Source organism: Rhamphochromis sp. 'chilingali' (assembly GCF_963969265.1).
Source record: "Rhamphochromis sp. 'chilingali' genome assembly, chromosome: 1".
NCBI lineage: Eukaryota > Metazoa > Chordata > Actinopteri > Cichliformes > Cichlidae > Rhamphochromis > Rhamphochromis sp. 'chilingali'.
In genome coordinates this window covers 30,630,019-30,652,392 of record NC_137929.1, presented here as the reverse complement: position 1 = coordinate 30,652,392, position 22,374 = coordinate 30,630,019, and the positions used below count along the sequence as shown (strand labels likewise).

At 40.9% G+C, this 22,374-nt stretch overlaps 2 protein-coding genes across 2 annotated transcripts; one reads left to right on the top strand and one right to left on the bottom strand.

The window, feature by feature from the left end:
* Nucleotides 1-671: 671 nt before the first annotated feature.
* LOC308391476 (uncharacterized protein) lies at nucleotides 672-16,148 on the top strand. The gene is made up of 8 exons (XM_080874053.1): nucleotides 672-799; nucleotides 6,713-6,822; nucleotides 7,354-7,438; nucleotides 11,108-11,303; nucleotides 11,713-12,782; nucleotides 12,910-13,709; nucleotides 14,565-14,771; nucleotides 14,866-16,148. Exons 1-8 carry the CDS (start codon nucleotides 708-710, stop codon nucleotides 15,108-15,110), a joined length of 2,805 nt encoding a protein of 934 aa, XP_080730179.1. The 5' UTR covers nucleotides 672-707; the 3' UTR covers nucleotides 15,111-16,148.
* A 6-nt stretch (nucleotides 16,149-16,154) lies between these two features.
* On the bottom strand, nucleotides 16,155-21,897 carry LOC308391481 (butyrophilin subfamily 1 member A1-like). The gene is made up of 10 exons (XM_080874068.1): nucleotides 21,441-21,897; nucleotides 21,197-21,259; nucleotides 20,599-20,961; nucleotides 20,204-20,497; nucleotides 20,003-20,095; nucleotides 19,840-19,875; nucleotides 19,725-19,739; nucleotides 18,545-18,568; nucleotides 18,392-18,436; nucleotides 16,155-18,296 (listed from the first exon to the last, which is right to left on the bottom strand). The coding sequence occupies exons 1-10, from the start codon at nucleotides 21,622-21,624 to the stop codon at nucleotides 17,698-17,700; spliced, it is 1,716 nt and encodes a 571-aa protein (XP_080730194.1). The 5' UTR covers nucleotides 21,625-21,897; the 3' UTR covers nucleotides 16,155-17,697.
* Nucleotides 21,898-22,374: the final 477 nt, after the last annotated feature.

Here is a 22,374-nt window from a genome sequence, read left to right as displayed (position 1 = left end):
ATTGTAATTATTTAAGTGGCGTATTAAACATATTAAACATTCACTAGCAGGGGAAACAAGTAAGTCTTTCATTTTTGTAAAAATGTGTTATGTATATGTATTGTCATTGAGCAAATAAGAACATCACCAGCCAACCCCCCTTATCTCTAAAAAAAAAACAGCTTTTCGTGCACTCAGAAAACCTGTTTTCATCTTTGTTATAGTCCATTTTGCAGATGGTAATTAAAAATGTTTATTTAGCTTTTCAGCTTAAAAGTTAGGGCAATTTTATCAACGTATAATCATTCTGTATATTATACACTAACATTTAGTTGGTTTTCACTGGGATTGAGGGTATGAAAGACTGTAATCTGAGACGTAATGACTAAAGCTGTAAAACAGCCTAGACTTTAAAATGCTCTTCTGTGTTATCGTGAGGTATACGAAATTTAAACGCACTTGGATACGTGTATTTAGCAGGTATAGTTATATTAGTTGTATTTCACTCGTGTCTGCTGCTAGTCTTTATTTCTGTTTTAGGTCTTTGAAAGTTAAACTGTCGCCATATGAAGTAAACATATACATAAATAACACGCCAATAAAATTAAACTAGCTTCTCGCTCATAGAGGTGAGTGCACCCCATTTTACCAATAGAACCCCAAAGGATGTTGTGCACATGCGCGTTGTGCAATCTACCGGAGCGCGAGAGGTAGGGAAGGCAGTTCTAATGGCGGAGAATGTTCGGTCGCCTTTTGACTACCGGGAGCCACCGACCCTCGACAGCGACGGGGATGGAAGCAAACCGCCGCCACCACGGGGGTGAGTGAGACCGGCGAGCCTCCGGTTTGTGGCCGCGAGCGATCCTTTTTTCTCAGCGGAGATTTGTGAGCAAAATGCAACGCCGTAGACGCACGCGCCGTGCGCGTCTCTTTAGTTACCATTAGAAGCCCTTTTTTCGCGTGCATGATTTCAGCGTAATATTGCAGAAAACGGGGAATGGAAAGTGATTTTCGTTCAGCTGCGGGTTGCAGCTGGTGTGCCCGGCGAAGGTGCATCTCTCCCCCATCCAACCCGCTGTGCATTTAAGCGCCATCCTTTTATTTTTTGAGATTTTGACGGGACAGAAGTACCAACGTTAGCCGTTGGAAGCTAACGGGGCTAGCCGTGGTTTAGCATTAATGTTAGCATGTCCTCAACAGGAGCCGTCAGCTGTGTAACCCAGACTGTCAGTTATATCTCTCCCTCTCCTCGGTAACGTCAGTCATATGATTTCTTAGACTGAACGTATTATTCAAAGACAATGTCGTTCAGCTCTCAGCACTTCTCGAGTGCTCAGCTGCTGTAGATCATGACTCGTGGCTTGTGTGGTGTAAGTAAACAAAGTTGCTGACCGCGACCAAAATGCCCCCAAAAACACTTAACTGTCACCGTGCTCAGTGAATTAGGCACGCAGTGTTTTGCTAATCATGCTTCTTTTTTTTCTTTTTTTTGGTCATTTCCTTTTTACAGACTGACGTGATTGCTTAAAGGGGTGGGGCCATTTTTGATTAATAAGTGTAGTGTTAAGCCTCACAATAGCTGTGCAGTAGATCAGGGTTTGTTAATCCTCTCCAATGATCACCTCTTCTCTGCATTTTTATTAGTTAGCCACATGATGTAAATCCAGTAGTATTTGAGTAGACTGCATGAGATTATTTTTCCGTTGAATGCAATGATCTATTTGTTTGTAGAACAATAACTTAAACACAAATGTCCCTATGAAGCTTATATGTTGTCTTATATTAAACTTATAGGGACATAATGCAAGAGATTTTCTGGGAAGTAGTTTGGAATTGGTCTCCAGCAGCTTTGACGCCATGCTTTTTTACGTGTGTGTGTGGGGGGGGGGGGGGGGTTGTTTTTTGTTTTAATACTCTTGGCACCATCTGCAGCACATGTTCACATCAGTGCTTAGCAGGTGGTGGTGCAGAGTCCAGAGGGGTCAGATAATTTCTAAATGGGCGACAACTACCACCGTGAGGACTTCCTGTTTCATTGAGGGTGCTGGCAAAATTGTGCAGAATGAGTTGAGCCCTCTGAAGCTGTAGACCTACAATGTAATCTAATGTTCACGATGCGATTTTTAAAAAATCTGTTAGTTTTCAGTGTAAGGCCATTGCCGTTTTAATTTCACACAAACTAGCAGCAGCCACGAAATAATAGTTACGGTCCACCACCACAGCAAGCTGGGTATTTAAACTTCTAATGTGCATGGTAATTTGTGTAGTCACACTCCCAATGATTGCAAATTGTGTTTATCTTTCACAATCGATGAGTCTTTATCCAAACAATCAACACACTTTACCAGGCTGCCAGCATTTTAAAGGCAAAGTAACCTTTCCTGTAAGAAAAGAAATAATAATAAAAAAGAATAACATTCATAGTTTTTAATAGAGCAGGGCGATATGGCCAAAAATATTTATCACGATATATATTTGAAAATTTGCGATAACGATATAACCGACGATATAATTGATGCGAGACAAAATACAACTCCACAACATTACTAGCGCAAAAAGACAACCTTCCATTTATTTTCACTTAAACAAGAAGCTGGTTTTTATGTACATTAAAGCTTTATAAAAATGTAACAGTGCAAATGCAAATTCCTTGCTGAAAGTTTAACCAAAAGGCATTTCCAGTAGAAATGGGCTGACATATCCTGAGCATAACCATGTATAATATCCACTGAAGTTAAAAAGAGGTGCTTTGCAACATTAAACTGCAGTGTGCAGTATGCATTTTTCAGACCATAAGGTGCACGGGATTATAAGGCACATTAAGCGAAACAAAGCAGTCAGATAAATCAAACTTTATTAAACTCATTCTTCTTGCTTCCTCCACTTCTGTACCATTGATTCATTAATGTTGAATTCTCTGGCAGCTGCTCTATTCCCATGTTGTTGCAGTATATTAATGACTAACCTCGTATTGTGGATGGATTATCTCAGTTGTTCTCCTGACTGAAGTTTGGTCCGTTTACAGTATCCTGCCATGCGATTGCATTTGTTTCTAACCATGAAGAACCTTCACGTTAACTTTTATAAGTGGAAAAGTGTTAGTGTTCGTCCTCCAGCTTCACTGTTTATGTTATGCTAACATAGCTGTGTCGCTAGCGATCACGTAGCACATCATTATATACCAGCTAGCCCAACTTCAGTAACCCTACAAACGTCACTGCTGTTTAGTTTCCTGTCTTCATTTATGTTGGAAGTGATAGCAGAGCTGCACGTTTGATTTTTTTCAGAAATCTCTCAGTCAGAACATGCTATATCATGCTTAGGTAACTAGCGAAACTAGCGAGCTAACTTCCGCTAGCTTCCTGCTAACTTCTAACTCCGTTAAATGTAATAACTTTTGTTTTCATGGATGCCTGGAAGTTAAACTTCATAGTTACACCTGGTAAAGCAGCAATGCTGATCGTTTTATTAAAGATGAAAGAATTTAGACAGTTTTTAACTCTAAGTGATGCTGCAGTGTTGTTTGACCTGAAGCATACGGAGTTTAGGACCCAGATTACTCCCAGATTTAAGAGCATCTTAGTCCGACAAATATGACAATAACAACGGCCGCTTGCATGTTCTGCAAAAAAATGTGCTTTGTTGTGTATCTGACGGACAAACACCAAACCAGTTCCACATCACGGAAGTTGCACCATTTTTACAAACCAATTCTGGTTCATCTGTTTCACTCAACAATCGGCCATGTGCGTATGAAAACAAAGGCACTGCGCATGCGCGTTTTACTCCCATTCTATCGCGATATTTCATTTTCCTATCGTTGCCTAACATTATACCGGTATTACCGTGAACGGTATAATATGGCCCAGCCCTAGTTTTTAATTAACGTTCAGACATATAGTCAGTGTTACATCCATCTACAAATATTATTTTGTGTGTAAATAATTGTATTTTTTTCACCATGTAGGTGAATTGAAGTCAAAGAGTCAATGTAACTGGGTTCATCGGAAGTGAACAGGTTCTCCATAGGTGAACTCTGTTGATATAAGAGGTTATAAGTTTCTAATGTTTGTGAAATACATTAAAGATTTCTTTAGCAAATCACTAATTATATAGAAGTGTTATTTATAAAGACAGCAGTCAGTACAAACGTTACTGAACATATATGTTGTCCTGTAAAAACAAGTACACCTTTACGCCTTCCACGCCTCCTGACAACCGAGGATGCAAGTATCTTATAGTTTAACTCTTTTTGGGAAGTCCTGCCTATCTGAAGTTAAGAGGCCACCCGAACACATGAGATATCATTGGAAAGGCCAGGATGTCCTCCTTTGAGCACAGCAGAACTTTTCAGGGTAGCTCAAATAAGTCAAAAGATATAGACCAACAGAATGGCTCTTTTTTTTTTTTTTTCTCTCTCTCTGCATGATAATTGTATAAAATGACAGAAAAGGTTCTGGTAGCTTACTGCCCCGGGTGTCTTGAATCTATACAACATAGTGTTTGATTTTTTTTTCTTTTTAACCAAAGCCCGTCTATAACTGAAATGGAAGTAGTAGACCTGTTTTATTTAATCTGTAGTAGATAGCGGAGAAACATGAACTTCTGTCATTTAGTTGTTTATCTATGACTTAACCACCTTGGTGTAGTATGAATGATGATGGCGGTGGAGACTTTATCAATAGGAAAAGCTGAAAAAAGATTAAACATTACAGCTAAAAGGTCAAAATCTAAGCACTCCTTCACATTTTCTAAAGCGTTCCAGTGGGCCAGATTGGAGTCTGGTCAGTTCTGGCCCTGGGCTTTAACGTTTGACATCCTTGATCTACAGGCCTCAGTTAGCATGTTAAATATTAAAGTTCATGACAGTGAGCAATTAGAAAAAACTGAATAAGTATGGCTTGTTGGAAAAGGTTGCTAGGAGGAAGTCTGTTTTCTAAAAGGAACATGTTTACAAAGTTACATCTGAGCAAACCATAAGACTTCTGGAGCGATATCCTTTGGCTAGTTTAGACCAAAGTGCAGATGACCTCTTACCAGCTGTCAGCAGAGTGGTGGAGGGGTGATGATTTGGGTTTTCTGTGCAGCCACATAACTGAACAGCTTGTAGTCATTGAGTTAACCACGAGCTCTCTGTATACCAAAGTATTCTTTAGTCAGATGTGAGGCTATCTGTCTGACAGCTAAAGCTTGGCAGAAACTGGGTCGAGCAGCAGGACAGTGATCTCAATCACAGCAGCAAATCTACAACAGAATGACTGAAAAACAAAAGAATTGAGGTGCTGCGATGACCCAGTCAGAGTCCAGACCTCTACAAAACTGAAATACTGAAGCGAGACTCGAGCATAAACAAATGCCTCCAAACCACAATGAACTGAAGCTACGCTGTAAAGAAGGCTGGACCAAAATTCCTGATAAAATCATGGAGAACACAATTCCTTCAAGCTGAGGTGGTTCTTTAAGCTGTTCAATCATGGTGTTGTACTATATTAGAGTTTGTTTGGTTGTTGTTGTTTTTCTTTTTTAAACTACGTCAATCTCAAAATTCAATGCTAGTCATGCCAAACAAATTTAAATATGTTTGGTAGGGTTTAGTACAATTTTCTGTGATACTTGTATGTATTTGTGTTTTTAAAGCATTTGTTAGATCACAATATCTAAACTTTGGGCATTTGATGAGACAGATTACTGATTCAGTACCAGTGTTGAGCTAGTACAATATATTCCTCATTGAGGAGACTGGGGATATTTCAATGTATGTGATGACATCAGGCTTGACTTAAACACTGCATTCCTAACTTTATAAAACAAAATGTAGAAAATTGAATATTTATTAGTAAAAGAATTATCGAAAGCACACATTTTATTTTTTATTATTAACCTAATTTATTAGAACTGGTCTCATTTCAGCTCAGCTGTAAAGATTTTACCACATCCTCTTGCCACTTAAAGTCAGACTAGTTTACTCTTTTCCCTGCTGACACTGTGAGTGCACCTGCTTTCTCACACACACACACACACACACACACACACACACACACACACACACACACACACACACACACACACACACACACACACACACGTAGAGTAGAGCTGAGATGTATTAACATGAAGTTGAGTTGACAACTAAATATTAAGTTACAGTAAATGCAATATAAAAAAAATTCCACACAGATGTTGCATCAACATAACGAGAGTGACAGCGAGTCAGAGCGCGAGAGAAAGAGAGGTGCTGACAGGGAAAGTGTTGACATCAGTCGTGCCAGCTCGCTCAGCCACAATTTGTGGTTAAGTTACAAATGCTGTTGGCTGCACCAGCAGCAGACTGTTTCCTGTTAGCTTCCTTCTTTCCTTGTTTGCTCTCCCACTAGCAGGTGGTGCACTGATGTAGATGTGCAGTGTAGTAAATGCATAAAGTCACAGAATCCATTTTTAATAGATCAACCCACCACTGAAGTTTCTAGATCCTGCTCTAGTCCTCATCATATATCCCAAAAAAATTTTTTAAAGTCACAAGTTTAAAATGGTTTTCTTATCACTTTTTACCACCGTGACTAGTTAAGTAGGTCATCCACGTGAGCATACACCTGTATTGCTTTGCTGCAGGTACACATGATCACTTTGTTTGCTCTGCGATCCATTCCCGTGTTTATACAAAGTCTTCATGTGAGTGTGCTGGGTTTTTTTGTTTGTTTGTTTTCTAAATGAAGACCTGACTTTGTTTCTACAGCCGTGTGTGTGGGAGGAAAAGGAAGGGAACACCTGTAAAGGTGTGTGACCGAGCATATGTGACAGAAGATGAAGAGGAGGAGAGCATGTCAGAGCACAGCTACAGCCCCGGTAAATGTGAAGACTCACACAATGTGTTTGCCACCTGGTGTTGATGTGTTTTTGTCCACTGATACCTAGGTGAGAGAAAGAAAATGTTACTTTCCAAACCTGTGAAGTGATAACAAGTGTGAGTGGAGCTATTATGCTAATTTCCAACTCAGATGACCCAGTATATAACAGCTTGTTTCAATCTGTTTTCTTTTACTTTAAAGGCAACCTCCATTTACTGCTACTTTCTTTTTTCTTTTCTTGCTGATTGGATGTCCCTCAATTTTTAGCAGCAAGTGGGTGGGGATTCTGTATCCACAACCAAAGCTATGTAGCTGAGAGGACCTTGTTATGGATAGCCTTTAACGGCATACAGAGCCAAGCATAAAAAAAAAAACAAGCTTCAGGGTCGTTCTGAGCTCATGCAGACCTGAAGTTTTGAAACTTGCCATGCTTAATAAACGAATTCACCATTTTAACATTGTGTATATATGGGAAAAGGAATATGGAGAAGCATAATGGGTCCTATTTAAAACGTTTACTCTGTCCCAGGTGATGGCCAGTACCCTGAGGGTGCAGAAGACCGCCTCCCTCCACCAGGGAGTCCCTACTACCTGCCTGACCCCACTCAGCTCTGGTAAGTAGGACCCTCACCACTTTGCTCAGATGATCTTTGAGGGGAAAAAAAGACTCATGTGGAGCTAGCCACACCTGCAAGCTAGCGCAGTGTCACAGAAAAGGAAAGTTAATTCTGTAGGCAGAAAGTTTCAAGAGAGGTGCTAAATTGAGTTTGTTTTTTCGCTGACGAAAAAGCAAGGCTCCTACATTCATCAACCTCAGAACATTCATATGTGCTTTTCATTGTCATTTTGAAACCACACACATGTAAAGACGTGGAGCCACGTAGGGGTACAGAGGCTTCAGAAAGTCACTGAAATGGAAAAGAGGCAGAGAGCTGCAACTTTCTGGTTCAACTGTAAAGGAAAGTTTCATTATATGAAAGGAAATTGCTAAGTTGGTTAGGCCATTCAGATGGTGATTTTACACCAAAAAAACCAAACTGTGAGGTTGATGATTTGTAAGTTTTTATGTGCATCCATGTGTTTTGCTTTTTTTGAAATTTCCCACTGAATGATAGTCATGTTCAGGCCTGTGAAGCAAGCAGTGTACCTGTATAAATTAGAGATGGACCGATCCGATATTACGTATCGGTATCGGTCCGATACTGACCTAAATTACTGGATCGGATATCGGAGAAAAATAAAAAATGTAATCCGATCCATTAAATATCACGAAAGCACCTCACAAAACTTGCAACACGCCGTAACTCACCTCAGAACGTTAGCACGTCGGAGCAGTATGCATCACGTGATAGAGCGGCTGTGGCATGCGGGACCTGTCGGTGGTCTGGATAGCATGTGGAGCTTCACTAGCAACCCGGCATTTCATCTCCGACAAAGTTATCCCGAGAGAAGTAAAGCAAGTGTGTAAGTCCATCTCTGAATGTTTGTAAAGCATTCCTGCGTTAAGCTTAACGAGCGACTGCCTCTCGCTCTCCGGCTGCTACTTCAATCATGAAACTGCTTAACGATCAGCTGATCGGCTTTTCTGTCGCGAGTCCGTGTCTCTAGTTTGCTTTTGGCCCACTTTGCACCAGAAAGAGGAAACCAGCGGCTGAACAACAGCAGCACGTTTAAGCTTGATCAGCTGTTGTTAGAATTTATTTATTATTACTTTCTACTCGAGGATCTTTTTCTACGTAGCTGACGCTGGTAACTGTGCAGGGGCGGATCTAGCAAAGTTTAGCCAGGGGGGGCCGATAGGGCATTAACAGGGAAAAGGGGGCACAAAGACATACTTTTCTTTCTTATTCTCATTTAAAATGTCGAGCTTTTAATAAATAATTATCTGACACCCAAAGTTTTAATTTGATGCAAAATGAATAGAAGTCCATTACTGTATATAGTGACTATTAAGTCTAATATATATACCCTAGTAAGCTATAGTACTTTTTCCTTTGGGAAGGTACCATCTGTGCAGTCTGCAATTTTGTTGAAGAAAGATGTTGAATCTATTTAATATTTCTTGAAAAATAATTGATTTCTATGCATTTTTTTTCACACTGCATCAAATTAAGGTTGATTACGTCGATTAAGCATCATGAGGTGGAGCGTGAGGGGTGGTTCCCTATTTTTTATTTATTTATTTTTGTTGTTGCTGGGAGTTGGAACCCTATTAGTTAGGTTGCTTAATATTTACGCTAAGTACTCTTTAAAATACCAGAATAGGGAGGATGGTGTAGGTTTAAGTTTATTAGATTGATCAGTATTGCTGAACTATGAAATATTTTTTTTTGCATACAGGTATAACAGAATAGCTTTAGTGTAGTTGTTGTTTTAAACTTGAGTATGAACTTATACAAAATGCAGCAAGATATTTAAAAAACAGTTTTGTTGATTAAAAAACACTATATCGGATTCATATCGGTATCGGCAGATATCCAAATTTATGATATCGGTATCGGTATCGGACATAAAAAAGTGGTATCGTGCCATCTCTAGTATAAATATAACTGCAGAGAAAAAATAACTAAACTGGCTTTAGCATAAACATGTGACTGATTTTTATTAATGCACCACACTCCCAGCAGATACCATATTCATGTTGACGCAGGTTGGTTTTATTGTGGCCTTCTTGTAAAACACTTTCGGTTGATTAACTGGAGTAATGGCTAAGCAGGGCTCTAGAGTGCGACCAATTTGGTCACAAATACGACCAAATTTTTCAGTGGTGCGACTAAAAAAAAAAAATATTTGGTTGCACCTGTGAGACCAACTGTTCGGGTAGGGAAAAAAAAAAAAAAAAAATCTGCAACCTTCCCTGTGGTCAACAACAGACACACATTATGCCCCTATCGTGGACTAAACCAATCAGAGATAGTAAGGGGCAGGACCTCTCTGATTGGCCGTGGTCCAGTTGAAAGTGCAGGTGGAAGTGGGAGGTGAGTAGCTTGAATAAAGCGATATCAATTCATTAAATCCTGAATCGACTTTTAAATATAACTGTGTTTTGCCAGAAACGCCAGATTCTCAGATTAAAGCTCACAAAACCATTTCAACAACAACCAAACAGCAAATGAGAGCAGGTACACGGATTCCACACAAAGACGTAAACACAGAACGGACCGACGCATCAGAATCAACTTTGTCTTTCTCGGCTTTCTCACCCGACGGCCCGTAGACGGACACGCTGTCGGAGCTTGCGGTTCTGATGCGTCCGGTCCGCGCTGTGATTACGTCTTTTTGTGCTGATTCTGAGCTGCAGGTTTTGTCTCTCTCCAACCAAAATTCACCGAGCCAGCAGCAAAAGAAGCAGCAAACTGCGCTTCACATTTGATCAATGTCGTCGTGAATTTTGCTGTTTTGCTTCCACGACTATTAAAATCACACTCCATGCACAGCTAGCTCTCTCTCTGTACTTCAAGAACAGTTTCCTGTCTCCAATCTCTGTTTTCTGTATTATTCATTCGCTTATTACCCACCAGTCTACCGTTGTTTACAGCGCTGCTGTCTTTTCTTTTCTTTTTCTTTTTTTCACTTAAATGACCTCGGACAAGAAAGCCTATTTTTTTCTGTTGTTCAATACTGAAGAAATTTAAACTTTATATGCAGAACATTGTAGAATATTTTTAAGGTTATCTGCTATAAAAAGCCAGACCAGGAAAATCTCCTTCATGTTTTTCTGTGTTTTATTCTCAGTTACTTTCACACAAAGGCATCTGCTGTGATGCTCACAATTCTGATGAAGTCAGTACTGATAAATGATCAGAGTTATAATATTTCTGACTATCTGAGGCTAAATTGAATCGAATCGGGACTTTGAAAACCGGAATCAAATGGATTATAGAAATCAGTGATGATACCCAGCCCTAGTGAGCAGCCTAGGCATGACAGAAGTGGATGTAGCTGTAATAGGAAAAGAACTATTGCTAACTTTTCTGTTAAGTTAAGGCCTGATCCTTCTGAAATTCATAGCCAGTGCTCTGACACGGTGTCATCAATCTTTGAATGCTGAAAAAGCACAGTGTATCCAGAAAAACACATTATATTATATAAATTATTATAAAATTTGTGTGCGCCTAACTTTTGTGCCGGTACGCCTAACTTTTTAAAGTTAGGCGTACCGGTACACCCATGGCAAAAAGTTAGTCTAGAGCCCTGCTAAGACTTGTTGAATTGTTTTGATTTGTTCAAGCCTTTATGTGGACCACTTGTGTTTAAATCAAGTTTGACATCATGTTTTCTAGTGTGCCAGAGTTGGGGGAGGAGGGGGGAAGTGGTGTTCGAGGACCTGTGCTCTTCCACCCTCCGCCAAACTGCCGGATTCGAGAAGTCCACTGCGGAACCCAGGTGCGATTAGTTGTCATAGCGATCCGAGACATCGCCAAAGGGGAGGAGATCACAGTGGACTACAGCCTAACGGACTGGGGCGAGAATGCAATGGTGAGTTACCAACTGATGGAAACGTGACATGTTTGGTGTTATTCTGTATTTGTCTCTGGCATGAAAAGATAAAAGCTCAACTGCGACTAGAGCCTTCTAAGAGTTTTCCTTACAATTGTTCTGTGTCATAGACCCCTGTTGCTATGAGGTGACAGTCCACCAATGCATAATCAAGCTTTAAGCCCTAATGCTAAAAGCTACAGATGGTAGCTGTGTGGGGAATTATTTTCCCGTTCATAAACGTGACTGTGTCCTCAGTAGGATCCAGGAGACTCTCAAATGGGCACTGCAGACAGAATGAAGTTTGAAACGATTGAGAGACACACATGAGGACTTTTTTCTTTTTGATTTTTGCCTGTGAACTAAAAAAAAATTACATCTTTTATTTTTTTTTAATCTGTCCATTTAGGAGGAAGAGGCTGGCCCCCACCCACTATCGCTCTCTGTTTCTGATTACCTTACCCCCTCGTGGTCATTATCGCCCTCTTCCTCCCCACTCACCCACTCTGAACCCAGTGACTCAGACCGGGAGGAGGATGAAGAGGAGGAAGATGATGACGACGACGACGATGATGAAGAAGAGGAAATGGAAGAGATAAGGGGTCGAATGCTTCGGCGCCGCAAGAAACGCAAGTTGCCTGCGGCGGTCAATTCGAAGAAGAAGAATAATGCGCCCACTTCTTCCAGAGGACCTGGGCGCCCCTGCTCCTCCTTCTCCCGCCCGACACCTGTTGCACCCCCACCTAGATCCCAGCCCGCAGTCAGTTCTCTGACACCCCCAACCACTAACATAAACAATAACATCAACATAAACATCGGCAGTTCTAGTAGTCCCACGGTGAGCCGGCGGCAGCACTGCCCGTACTGCGGCCGGCACTACCGATCCCTGGCACGCCACCTGGAGAAGCACCACGCCAACCAACCGGAAGTCAGAACAGCCATGGAGCTGGCTCACCTCCACACGCACAGCTCTTCAAATGGCAGCGCCTCGCAACCCCACCCCTCTTCATCCTCCACCTCTGCTACTCACAGTCATTCCTTCGCAGTCCCTCAGTCGTCCTCCTCCAACCCAACTCCCCCATCTCTCTTCCCCAGGGAGAGGGAATCACCTGCCACCCGTTCGAGCACAGGCGCCGTCTCGTTCTCCCTTTCGCTTTCACCAAATGCTTCGGCTCAGCCTGCAGCTGCTAAGAAAGCACCCAGCTTACCACTGCCCGCTACAAAACCCCCAGCACCCCCGATGGTGCCCCGGGTAAAGAGTCCGTCACCTCCGCCACTGTCTACCCCCAGAAGGGGCCGGAGGATGAAGAAAGAAAAGCATGAAGAACAGCAAAAAGTCGAAGTGGAGAGTCCAAGAAATCAAGAGGAGTTAGTTCCACCTCCTACACCGGACCCAGACATCGATCCAGATGAAGAGCTGGAGCTGAGCGTGGAAGGGGAGGATGATGCACCTGAAGAGAAGAATGGAGAGATTGTAAGGTGTGGTGAATTATTGTCTTTTTTCTGCTCTGCTGTATCTGAGTGTTTTTATGTTTGAGGCTTTTTGAAAGTTGGTTGAGATTCAACTGTTAATTTAAAAGCATGTTTCTCTTTCTTCCCTTTCCAGCACACACAGACATCACATGTCTCCACTACTCTCCTCCCTTTCTTGCCTGGTCCTGTATCTCCGTCGTCAGCAGCACTCCTCCTTCCTTTCTTTGACTCGTTCTCCTCATTCTGCCGAGGCCTGGCGCCTGCTCTGCCACTCCAGCCTCTCTCTGCTCATCCTCTACAATCGCCACCGAGAATGCGAGGTGGCCAAGCTCACTATCCAGGACTACCGTAACCGCATCACCCCTCAGCCCAACGCCAGCAACAGCTCCCCTTCTGGCATGGAAGCTTTCCTGTCCCCCTTTGAGCGCCAGGTCTTGTGTCATCTCCCACGGGCTGGTGTCTTAGGCAAGCGAGGGCGCATTCAGCCACTAATTCTCCCGCCACACTGCGAATCCTGCCTCGACCTGCTTCTTCGAACCAGCCCCAACGTAGGGGTGGACCCAGAGAGCCCCTACGTCTTCTCCCGGCCCTACCACTCCCCTGCTACCCCACTCCGTGGCACAGACCTCCTGAGAAACCTGGCTCGAGCCAGTGGTGCTAAAAACCCCGGAGCATTAACGGCAACACGAGTGCGGCGACAGGTTGCCATCCTTACCCAGCTGCTACTGCTGGAGGAGGGTGACACCCAGGGAGGAGCCATCAAACGGCTGGAGGACTTCCTGGAGCACGAGTACCACGTGATCCAGAACTGCTCCACTATCATACGAGACCCAGCACTGATGGGTCGTGTGGGTCGAGTCGTTCTCTATGGAGAGAGGGAGGGAGTGCTTTTCAGAGGGATGAGCCTGCAGCACATCTGCCTCGAGTTGGACGGTAAGGAAACCCTTTTTTTTTTTTCTTTTTTTTTCTTTTTTTTTTAACTTAATTTTTTTTCTATTCAGTAGAAATGATTGAGTGTTTGAGGAGTGTTTGCCCATCAACGTCTATTTAATGCATGAATTTCTGTCTTCTTTTTTTTTTTTCTTTTCTTTTTTAAATTTTTTTTTAGAAAGTTCAGTGAACCCTAATTTCACCGGTTAAGAGTGCAGCTTTCATGGATTTAAAACAAACTAGTGCAGCTAGATGGCACTAGAGGTTAATATGAAACTTGGCGGGGGAGGGGGGGTTGTTTTTTAAACAAGGGTAAAGAATTGTCAGTGTGTTTGAGTGACTCAGGGAAATGTAGTGTGCTCATTGAATAAAATAAGAGTATCAATGGAACTCCGGCTCATCTTTAAAAAATGAGCATCAGCCAGCTGCTGGTTAGCTTTGCTTTGCATAAAATCAACAGGGAAAACGATTAGCCAGTCATTATGCTATGTTATGCTAAATCAAACACCTGCTGGCTGGCTCATTTTAAAAACTTGAATAATGTAAATTGTAGTTCTAAAAATGCAAAGTAGTTACTGAAATTTCATTTTTAAAATGTATTCAGTTATTTTTATGCAACATTATTTAAATACTGTAGTCTCCAATTTAAACTGCAACACACCCATGAGAGGAAGTTTACAAATCCGAGACCCATTTTAAGCCCTCGAGAAAAAACTTCATCATTTTGTCTGAGAAGAACATTTTACAACTTTGAACTTATTTATTACCATTTGAAGTAACATTAACCGTGTGGTTGAACAGTTTTGCTTTGCTAGTACGTTTGGATAACTAACCTCTGTTTGATCTCTTTTCATGCAGTCATGTCTGGCAACTCGGCAGATTCCTTCTCAGAAGATTCTGAGGCAGAGGAAGTGAAAGAGGAAATTAAAGAGAAGACAGAGGTCACGGTGAAAAAGAAGGGACCGGGCCGACCTCCGCGGAAGAAAAAGGCGCCCGTTCCATCACCTGTCGTCAGCCCGTCTTTAGCTAATGCCCATAAGAGAAGAAACATTCCACCTAAATCAGGTAAAATCTGTCATCATTAGTGCGTGACCTCACAAACATCTGTGTTAATACTTCAGTCATTAAACCGTGTCACTCCTCTGCCTCGGTCACACAGGGAAGCGCGGCGTCCTGAAGCGTCCCTGGTCAGAAGCCGAGCGTGTAGCAGTGGAGACTCACCTGAAGAGAAACCTCATGGAACTGCGCGTCCCTGCGAAGGCGGACTGCGAACGATGCCTCGAACTCTGCCCTCTGTTGGTGAGCAACCAGCGAGACTGGAGGGCGATCAAGTTCTACGTCCACAACCGCATCCAGCTGCTGAAGAAGCAGGGGAGGAGGGAGAGCGCGGCTGCAGTCTGCTAGGGCCGAGCGCTAGCAGGACAGATATCATAATGTAAAAACCACCAGCAATCACAATGAAGAGGAAAAACTCTAGATCACGATCGGACGCAGTTTCTCTTTCCCCTTTATTTTTATTTTATTTTTTACATGGGTGCCGTACTCTGAAGTATAGCTGCATTCCCCGTCTCTGGTCATATGGGAGTAGTGTAATAACAATGAGTAAGCTAAGAAGACAGATGGGTTACTCCAGTTAAGGATGATGAGTGTACTCGGTGTTGCGGATGCCCGGTGTCTCTTTTTTTTTTTTTTTTTTTTAAATGTCTTTTCAAGCGGTTGTACAAAAATGTACTTTTGTGTGAATATGCATTGAAACACAACGAATGATTTTTTTTTTTTGTATTATTTTATTTTATTTTTTTTATGTCATTTTGCTTTACTACAAAACAGTGGCAAGCGAGTGAGTGTAACGGAGAGAGAGAAGAAACAAGCAACAAAGGTCTGTGACTACAGCAGTTAGTCCTTGGTCCAGCATTTCTTTCCACTGAAGGCTGAAGACCAAACATGAATGTGTAAAGCTTTGGAAGAAGAAACCAGTGGTTCTGATCTTTATAACTAGACTACATGTCATGTGAAAAAAATGTATGAAACTGTATAGTTTGTGTTTGATACTGACTGACGTTGTTCTCCCAACTCATGGCTCCCACATGAAGAGTGTATTAAAGTATTCTTCAAAATCTCGGACCATGATGCACCTGTGAAGTGTTTTTTGCAAACCTCTGTACCATGATCATAGTCGAACTAGTATGTATCAAGGCACGCCTGAATTTATTGCGTAACATAATTTTAAAAAAAATAATTGTATTTCAAAATCAACATATGGTCTTATTCACAATGTAAATACTTACTAATCTATCAAAGTATGCAGTAGTGATTACAAAGTATTGTGTTATTGTGTACATACTGTAAATACTATCTGTACTTATTAAAGTGTATGACATTTTGCTGTGTTTTCGTAAACTGGTTTGTGTAAGCTGAAGACAAGAAAAATGAAATGACAAATTTTCTCATCCTGTATCGATTTTGTTTATTTAAAAAAAAAAAAAAAAGAGGCAGTTCTGCAAAATGTCAACATTATCAAACAAAATGCACATCAATCTTTTACATTGTTTTACAAACACAACGAAAAATATCAGAGCTTTGCAGTACACAAACAACATGTTGTCAGGTACACTGCTTTCTGATTAGTATTCAAAATGCATGCTAATTACTGTAATGCTTAATTCAGAGTATTTGAAAGGCTATTCTATTTACATATGCATACCATCAAAACTTGACAACAATACAAAGACCACTACAGTAGTGACCCATCACAAAATTTAAAATGGAAAGTGATCTAACACATCAGTACACCCTCACCCCCATACCAAAAAAGAAACTTAAAAATGGTCATGTGATGCTAACAAATCTTATAGCTACTGCACAAGCAACACATGTCCTAATCACACTATAAATAAAACGAGATTGTGTTATTGGCATACAAATACACTCCGTATACAAAGTAAAACACGCAACATCCAACATTGGTTCCACATTAAGACGAGAGGGGTTTGAGAACAACTGTAAAACTAACCAAGCCACAGACACTGCTGCAATCACAGTATCCTACACACTTGGGTATAAGAAGAAGGTACTGAGTGATACTAACTACTATGTACAGATCTGTGGTATTCTCCAGGATCAATTATTGTGCTCTGTGTTACCACAGGGTCAGCTTTGTCAACAACCACAGTAATCATTGCATCACTGAAACACTGTCAGATACTGATGGCTAGATGTGTAGTGTTCTCTGTTTGTATTAATATTTTTGGTAGTATTTTACTATTTTGTCGTATTTTTGGTTTGTAACAGTGATAAACTATCAATGATCAGTTATTGATAAGCTAACCCTGTGGTATTTGTGTTAGCTTATCAAGAATCATAATTTATGGCACTATCGTCATCATTACGCACATTAACTGTTGTTTCACACAAGTTGGAGATGCAAGGCAGTGACCTCACATTCCAGGATTTTATCATTTAGGGAATATCACAAAGGTAAGGAGCTTTTATTCCCAGGATGATGATAAGAAAGTTTGCCCTCTTTACCACTGGCAGAAGCACAGTAACACACTGCTAACAGAAATAGTCCATTACCTGTGTATAGAATTTTAGAGCAGCCATTGTTTTAGTTTACAAAAAAACCTCCACAGCACTACTCATTTTGTTTATCGTATTTTGCTTCCACTTGGAATCGAATGTGTTAAAGGCATAAAGGTTTTCTTTCTTGTTTGCCTGCCTAAATTTTAATAGATATTATTTAACTTTTTTAACCATAAGCAAGAAATTCATAGTTTCAATTGTATTTACATAAAATGATGCTGCAGCCATGGAGTTTGAGTTAATATGACCTCCAAATTTTTAAACGGTATAAATAACCTGAACATGAGACAGAATTGATGGATTTAATGTCTCAGTAAGTCAGTATAAAAGTAATGTGAGGTCATTCGTTACTTTTCCCATAAAAACAAAGAAAATGTTTCAGCTTGTACAGTTTTCCTTACTTACAATATTAAGTTTCAGTCTTGTTCTCAACTGATTCTGCACAGTTTCCTTCATCACCTGTTTGACTCTGTACTTCCCTCTGTACTACCTCCATAGGTGATGTGTCACCTTTTCCAGGGTTAAATAATGGAAAGATTTCACCTTTGAATGTAGCCGTGAAAGATCCAATTAGTGTTTTCTCTTCTACATTATAAAATGAAAGCTCACCACTGTCACGATCCAAATACACACCGACCGTCTCTGGTCTTGAATGGAAAGGTATTAAAATCTCAGGTTGTGTGCTAAACTGAAAACTATTTGCTCTTTTGGGAGACGAAGACAGAAACCAGAAACCATTCGATGTGTTTGGAAAAGATGTGGATGAATTACTGGGGATTTCAGCTGCACTTGTAACTCCTACCCACCAGGACTGTTTGATGCCTAGCTTCTCATCTATCCTCATAGAAACCTCCCAGTAGTGTTTTCCAGAAGAGAAGCCAGATGTTCCTTTGATAGCTGTGACACAGGTAACCATCTCTCCATCAGGAAATTCTATCTGGGCCTCTCTCACTCTGTTGCCTACAACCTTGAGGTATGGGTTGTTTCTGTCCTCAAGTTTAACATTAACTGTTGAAAATTGAATCAGAAAGAGTGACAAAAGTCATGAAAGAGAAAAAACTGTGAAAATGTGAGATTGTCAACAAAATGAATGAAGTTATTACCATAATGATTTCTAGCTTCTGAAATGGACATTGGCTGCACCACTTCTGTGGGGAAATAGAGAATACATGTGTTTATAATATTATGTCCTAATGACATAACCTTCATGTGTCACCGTGATTCTAAGAACAAGGACAGCTTTAGTAACGTCTTACCTCCTGCTAAAAGTTTATCAGTCTCTGTAGAGAAATACAACAAATAGTTTATCTGTATTTTTCGTTTTAATGGAAGAATCATTTGAATCAGATTTCTTTGTCATGTCAACACTGTGCAAATGATTACAGAATGTCTTGTGTAGCTTTCCACAGTGATACTGATGGGTCAGTGTGGGATACTGCAATCCTATAACTTTTGCAATGTAGGAGGTGTATCTGATATCGGATGATCTGATATCGTCGTGTTGGTGTTGTTCCCAGACCATCATGAAAATGTTGTTCCAGGTTCAACATTGCAAGTGACCAATCACATTGTTGTGACGTTATTCTTTTGTGCGCCAAGCCATTCGTGCATTTACGAAATTCCAATGTTGCAAGGACAATATCAATTCTGCTTACTGTTTATTAAAGGGTTACGGTTAGGGTTAGGGTCCGTTGATCGGCGGACAGAGGCGGTTTCACGCAGCTTTAGTACAGTTTTTTGTTTTACGCCGGTTTTTCCCGAAGTCGCAAAAGTATGACGTCACAACATTCTGATTGGTCACTTGCAATGTTGATCCTGGAACAACATTTAGTATGATGATCTGGGAACAACACCAACACGAGGATATCAGATCAACCATCTGATATCTCCATGTTGGTGTTGTTCCTGCATCATCATAAAACTCTAGGTCCAGGATCAACATTGCAACCAACCAATCACAATGTTGTGATGTCCATTTTTGCAGTGTGGGGGAAAAGAATAAACTGTCTTGGCTTAGATAAAACTCTCTTCTGAAAGACATGACAAGTATTTTGAGTGTTTCACTTATTATTTTTTCCAGTATAACAAATATATTATCAGATTAGCTTTGCTGTTAGCCAAATTTAGGCTACTCCTGTTGGTTTCCTAGTGACAGTTTTTAAAGCATCAGCTAACTTCTTGGCTAATGCTAACGAAGTGCTCAGACAATATGATTGGAGACTTGCAATATTGATCCTGGACCAACATTATGATGATGATGTAAGCACAACACCAGCATGGGGATAACAAATCACAGAGAGAATAGGATCCAGGTTGTGTCAGAGGCTGACTTTGCTCCATCTTCAAGCAAATGCATCATTCTTTTATCCCGTTATTACATATATAACAAAACCACAGCTGATGTGAAAAATGATTTGTTCAGTGTGACGTTCTTACCACTTAAGCCGTTCCCTGAAACACAAAATATTCATGTCAGGATTCATTTTCCGCCCGGACACATATTTATATAACTGAGAGCATTAATTTGAACTTGTCGTGTGCTCTTTCTTACCATCAATTTGGTCTCTTCCTGATTGGGCGTTCCTCACTGAAACACAAAACAAACATATCAGGATTTAATTTCAGACAGTGAACACTTTCTTATGACAGTGATAACTTTAAAGTGTTATCTATTTAAAGATATTATATAAATATATTGTGTATGTATTCGGTACCTTTCTTTCTGTAGTACATCACTCCCAATGCAGCCAACACTAATGCAGCTACAAGAAGCAGTGCAAAGGCCACCCACCCACCTGGCGAGGACTCTAATAAACAAAAAGCAAGAAATCTTGTATTTCAGCTTTTACTGTATTTACAATCAAAAACAAATAAACATAATATAACTATTACACACACACAAAAAGTCTCTTTACCAGGTTCAAGAGTCTTATGAAGAGTTCCCAGGCTCACTTTGGCCTCCTTTACCTCTTTATCAGAGAGACCCACTGAGCAGGAAGGCTCAGAGGTGGAGGAAAGAAGAAGCCAACTGTGGACTAAAAAAAGTCCAGAAGACAGATTTCTGTACACCAGACTTTGAGGTTTCACATCCTGCTTCTTGTCTGACCAGCGCAGCACAGGCTGTGGATACCAGCCTTCAGATTCACAGCTCACGTTCACCTTGTCATCTTCTCCCCACACTACTGATAGAAAAGGAGGACTTCCCGAAGCTAGATAAAGGGTCCGAGGAGGAAGATGAAGAACATTTTAATGCGACAGTTTAGAGCAAAGCTTTAAACATCATATACATTTCCACCCCTAAGTCACTCACCTGTCACGAGTAGATTAACAGGTGCACTATCATATCCCTGGTTGCTGCTGACATAACAAAAAAAATCTCCTGTATCCTCAGTTGTGACGTTCAGCAGCTTCAGGCTCACATCGCCTGATTTCAGCCCGCCTGACGCTGCATCCTTGAGTCCAAATGAGACTCGGCCAACGTAGGCAGGTTCTTGATATTTGAACTTTTTTGACTGGTAGTGCATTACCGGGCTGTCAAAGCGATTAGTACGGTACCAGCGTACCTCCAGCTCCTCTGCATTTTGCTGTGGACTGAGCCAGCACGGCAATGTGACCTGATGGCCACGAGTCCCAGTGACAGGAGACGTGGTGGTAACCACCAAGTTGGTTGAAGCTGTAAGATAAATAACGCTGACATCATTTATCTTTTACACTGGCAGAGTGGAAAAGATGGTTAAACACAGAAAGATAAATCTTATTATAACGAAGTCAATCAAGTTTCCAGGTTTAGCAAGAGAAGTAACAATAACATGGCTAAACTTGAAAAAATCAGAAACATTAAAGGTATGAGCAGAATCAGACACTGAGATTGTGTGTGTGTGTTTGTGTGCTACTAATCAGAGACTTACTGGGAGCAGCAGTGCAGGAAGATATAAACAGCGTCAGGAGACACAGACCTGTCACCCGTCGATCTGTAAAAAGGGAGGTGACGGAAAATTGTAAGGAGACGTTATAATTTCCTCCCCATAACTCAAATCCAGCAACGCTTAAGAAAACAAGCGTTTAATGTTGACGGCAGAAAAAAAGGGCCGAGGGCTAGTTCACGATTAGCATGCTGCTAAACGACAAAACAAGTGATCAGTGTCGACCTACCCATCGTGTTTCTGTAGCTCCACCGAGAAATCACCCTCACACAGTCAGAGATGTGCAGCTTAAAGGGAGGGACGAGAAAACGTGAAATCCAGCAGTCCGGGTAGTCCTTTCTTTCTCTGCAGTTTCTCCGCTGACCTCGATAGCTTGCTGCTTGCATTACTCTTACTTTCACTTTCATTTTCATTTTCGTCGGAGAGGGCGGAGAGACGAGGATTTGAACTCTGAAACAACTTTTATTATATCGATCTCAGGATGTCTGTAAGTACAACGTCTCCCGTTTGGGCCAATCTCAGCGAAACTTTGCGCGAACATCGCCACACATACAGTGATGATTACAATCGCTATGATTTAAAAAAAAAAAAGACTTAATGTGAATCTAAAATGTTTTTGACTTCAGTGTAACGCTACTCTCCGTTTGCGTTTGTTTCACGTGACACGCTCAACGTAGGTTGCCCGTATGTAACTTAACGGTCACCGTAGTTTGTATCGGCCACGTGATTTTGTTTCATGCATCGCTACGAATGACTGCAGACGTTGAAAAAGAGCCGCAGACTGGGTCGATGGCGTGCAGCTCTGTGCCCTCATACAGACTAAAATGGCTCATACCACTTTTTATGTCCGATACCGATATCATAAATTTGGATATCTGCCGATACTGATATGAATCTGATATAGTGTATTTTATAATCAATAAAACAGTTTTTTAGGTCTTGTTGCATTTTGTATAAGTACATACTCAAGTTTTAAAAAACAAAACTCCAAAGCTATTCTATTATACCCGTATGCAAAAATACATTGCACCCAAAATATTTAAAGTTCACCAATACTGTTCTTTTTATTTCAACTTTTGGTAGAACTTTAAATCTAAGTATTTTAAGAAATATTCAAAAAGTAATTCAAAATGCAATTCTATGCATATTTAAAAAACTCTTTG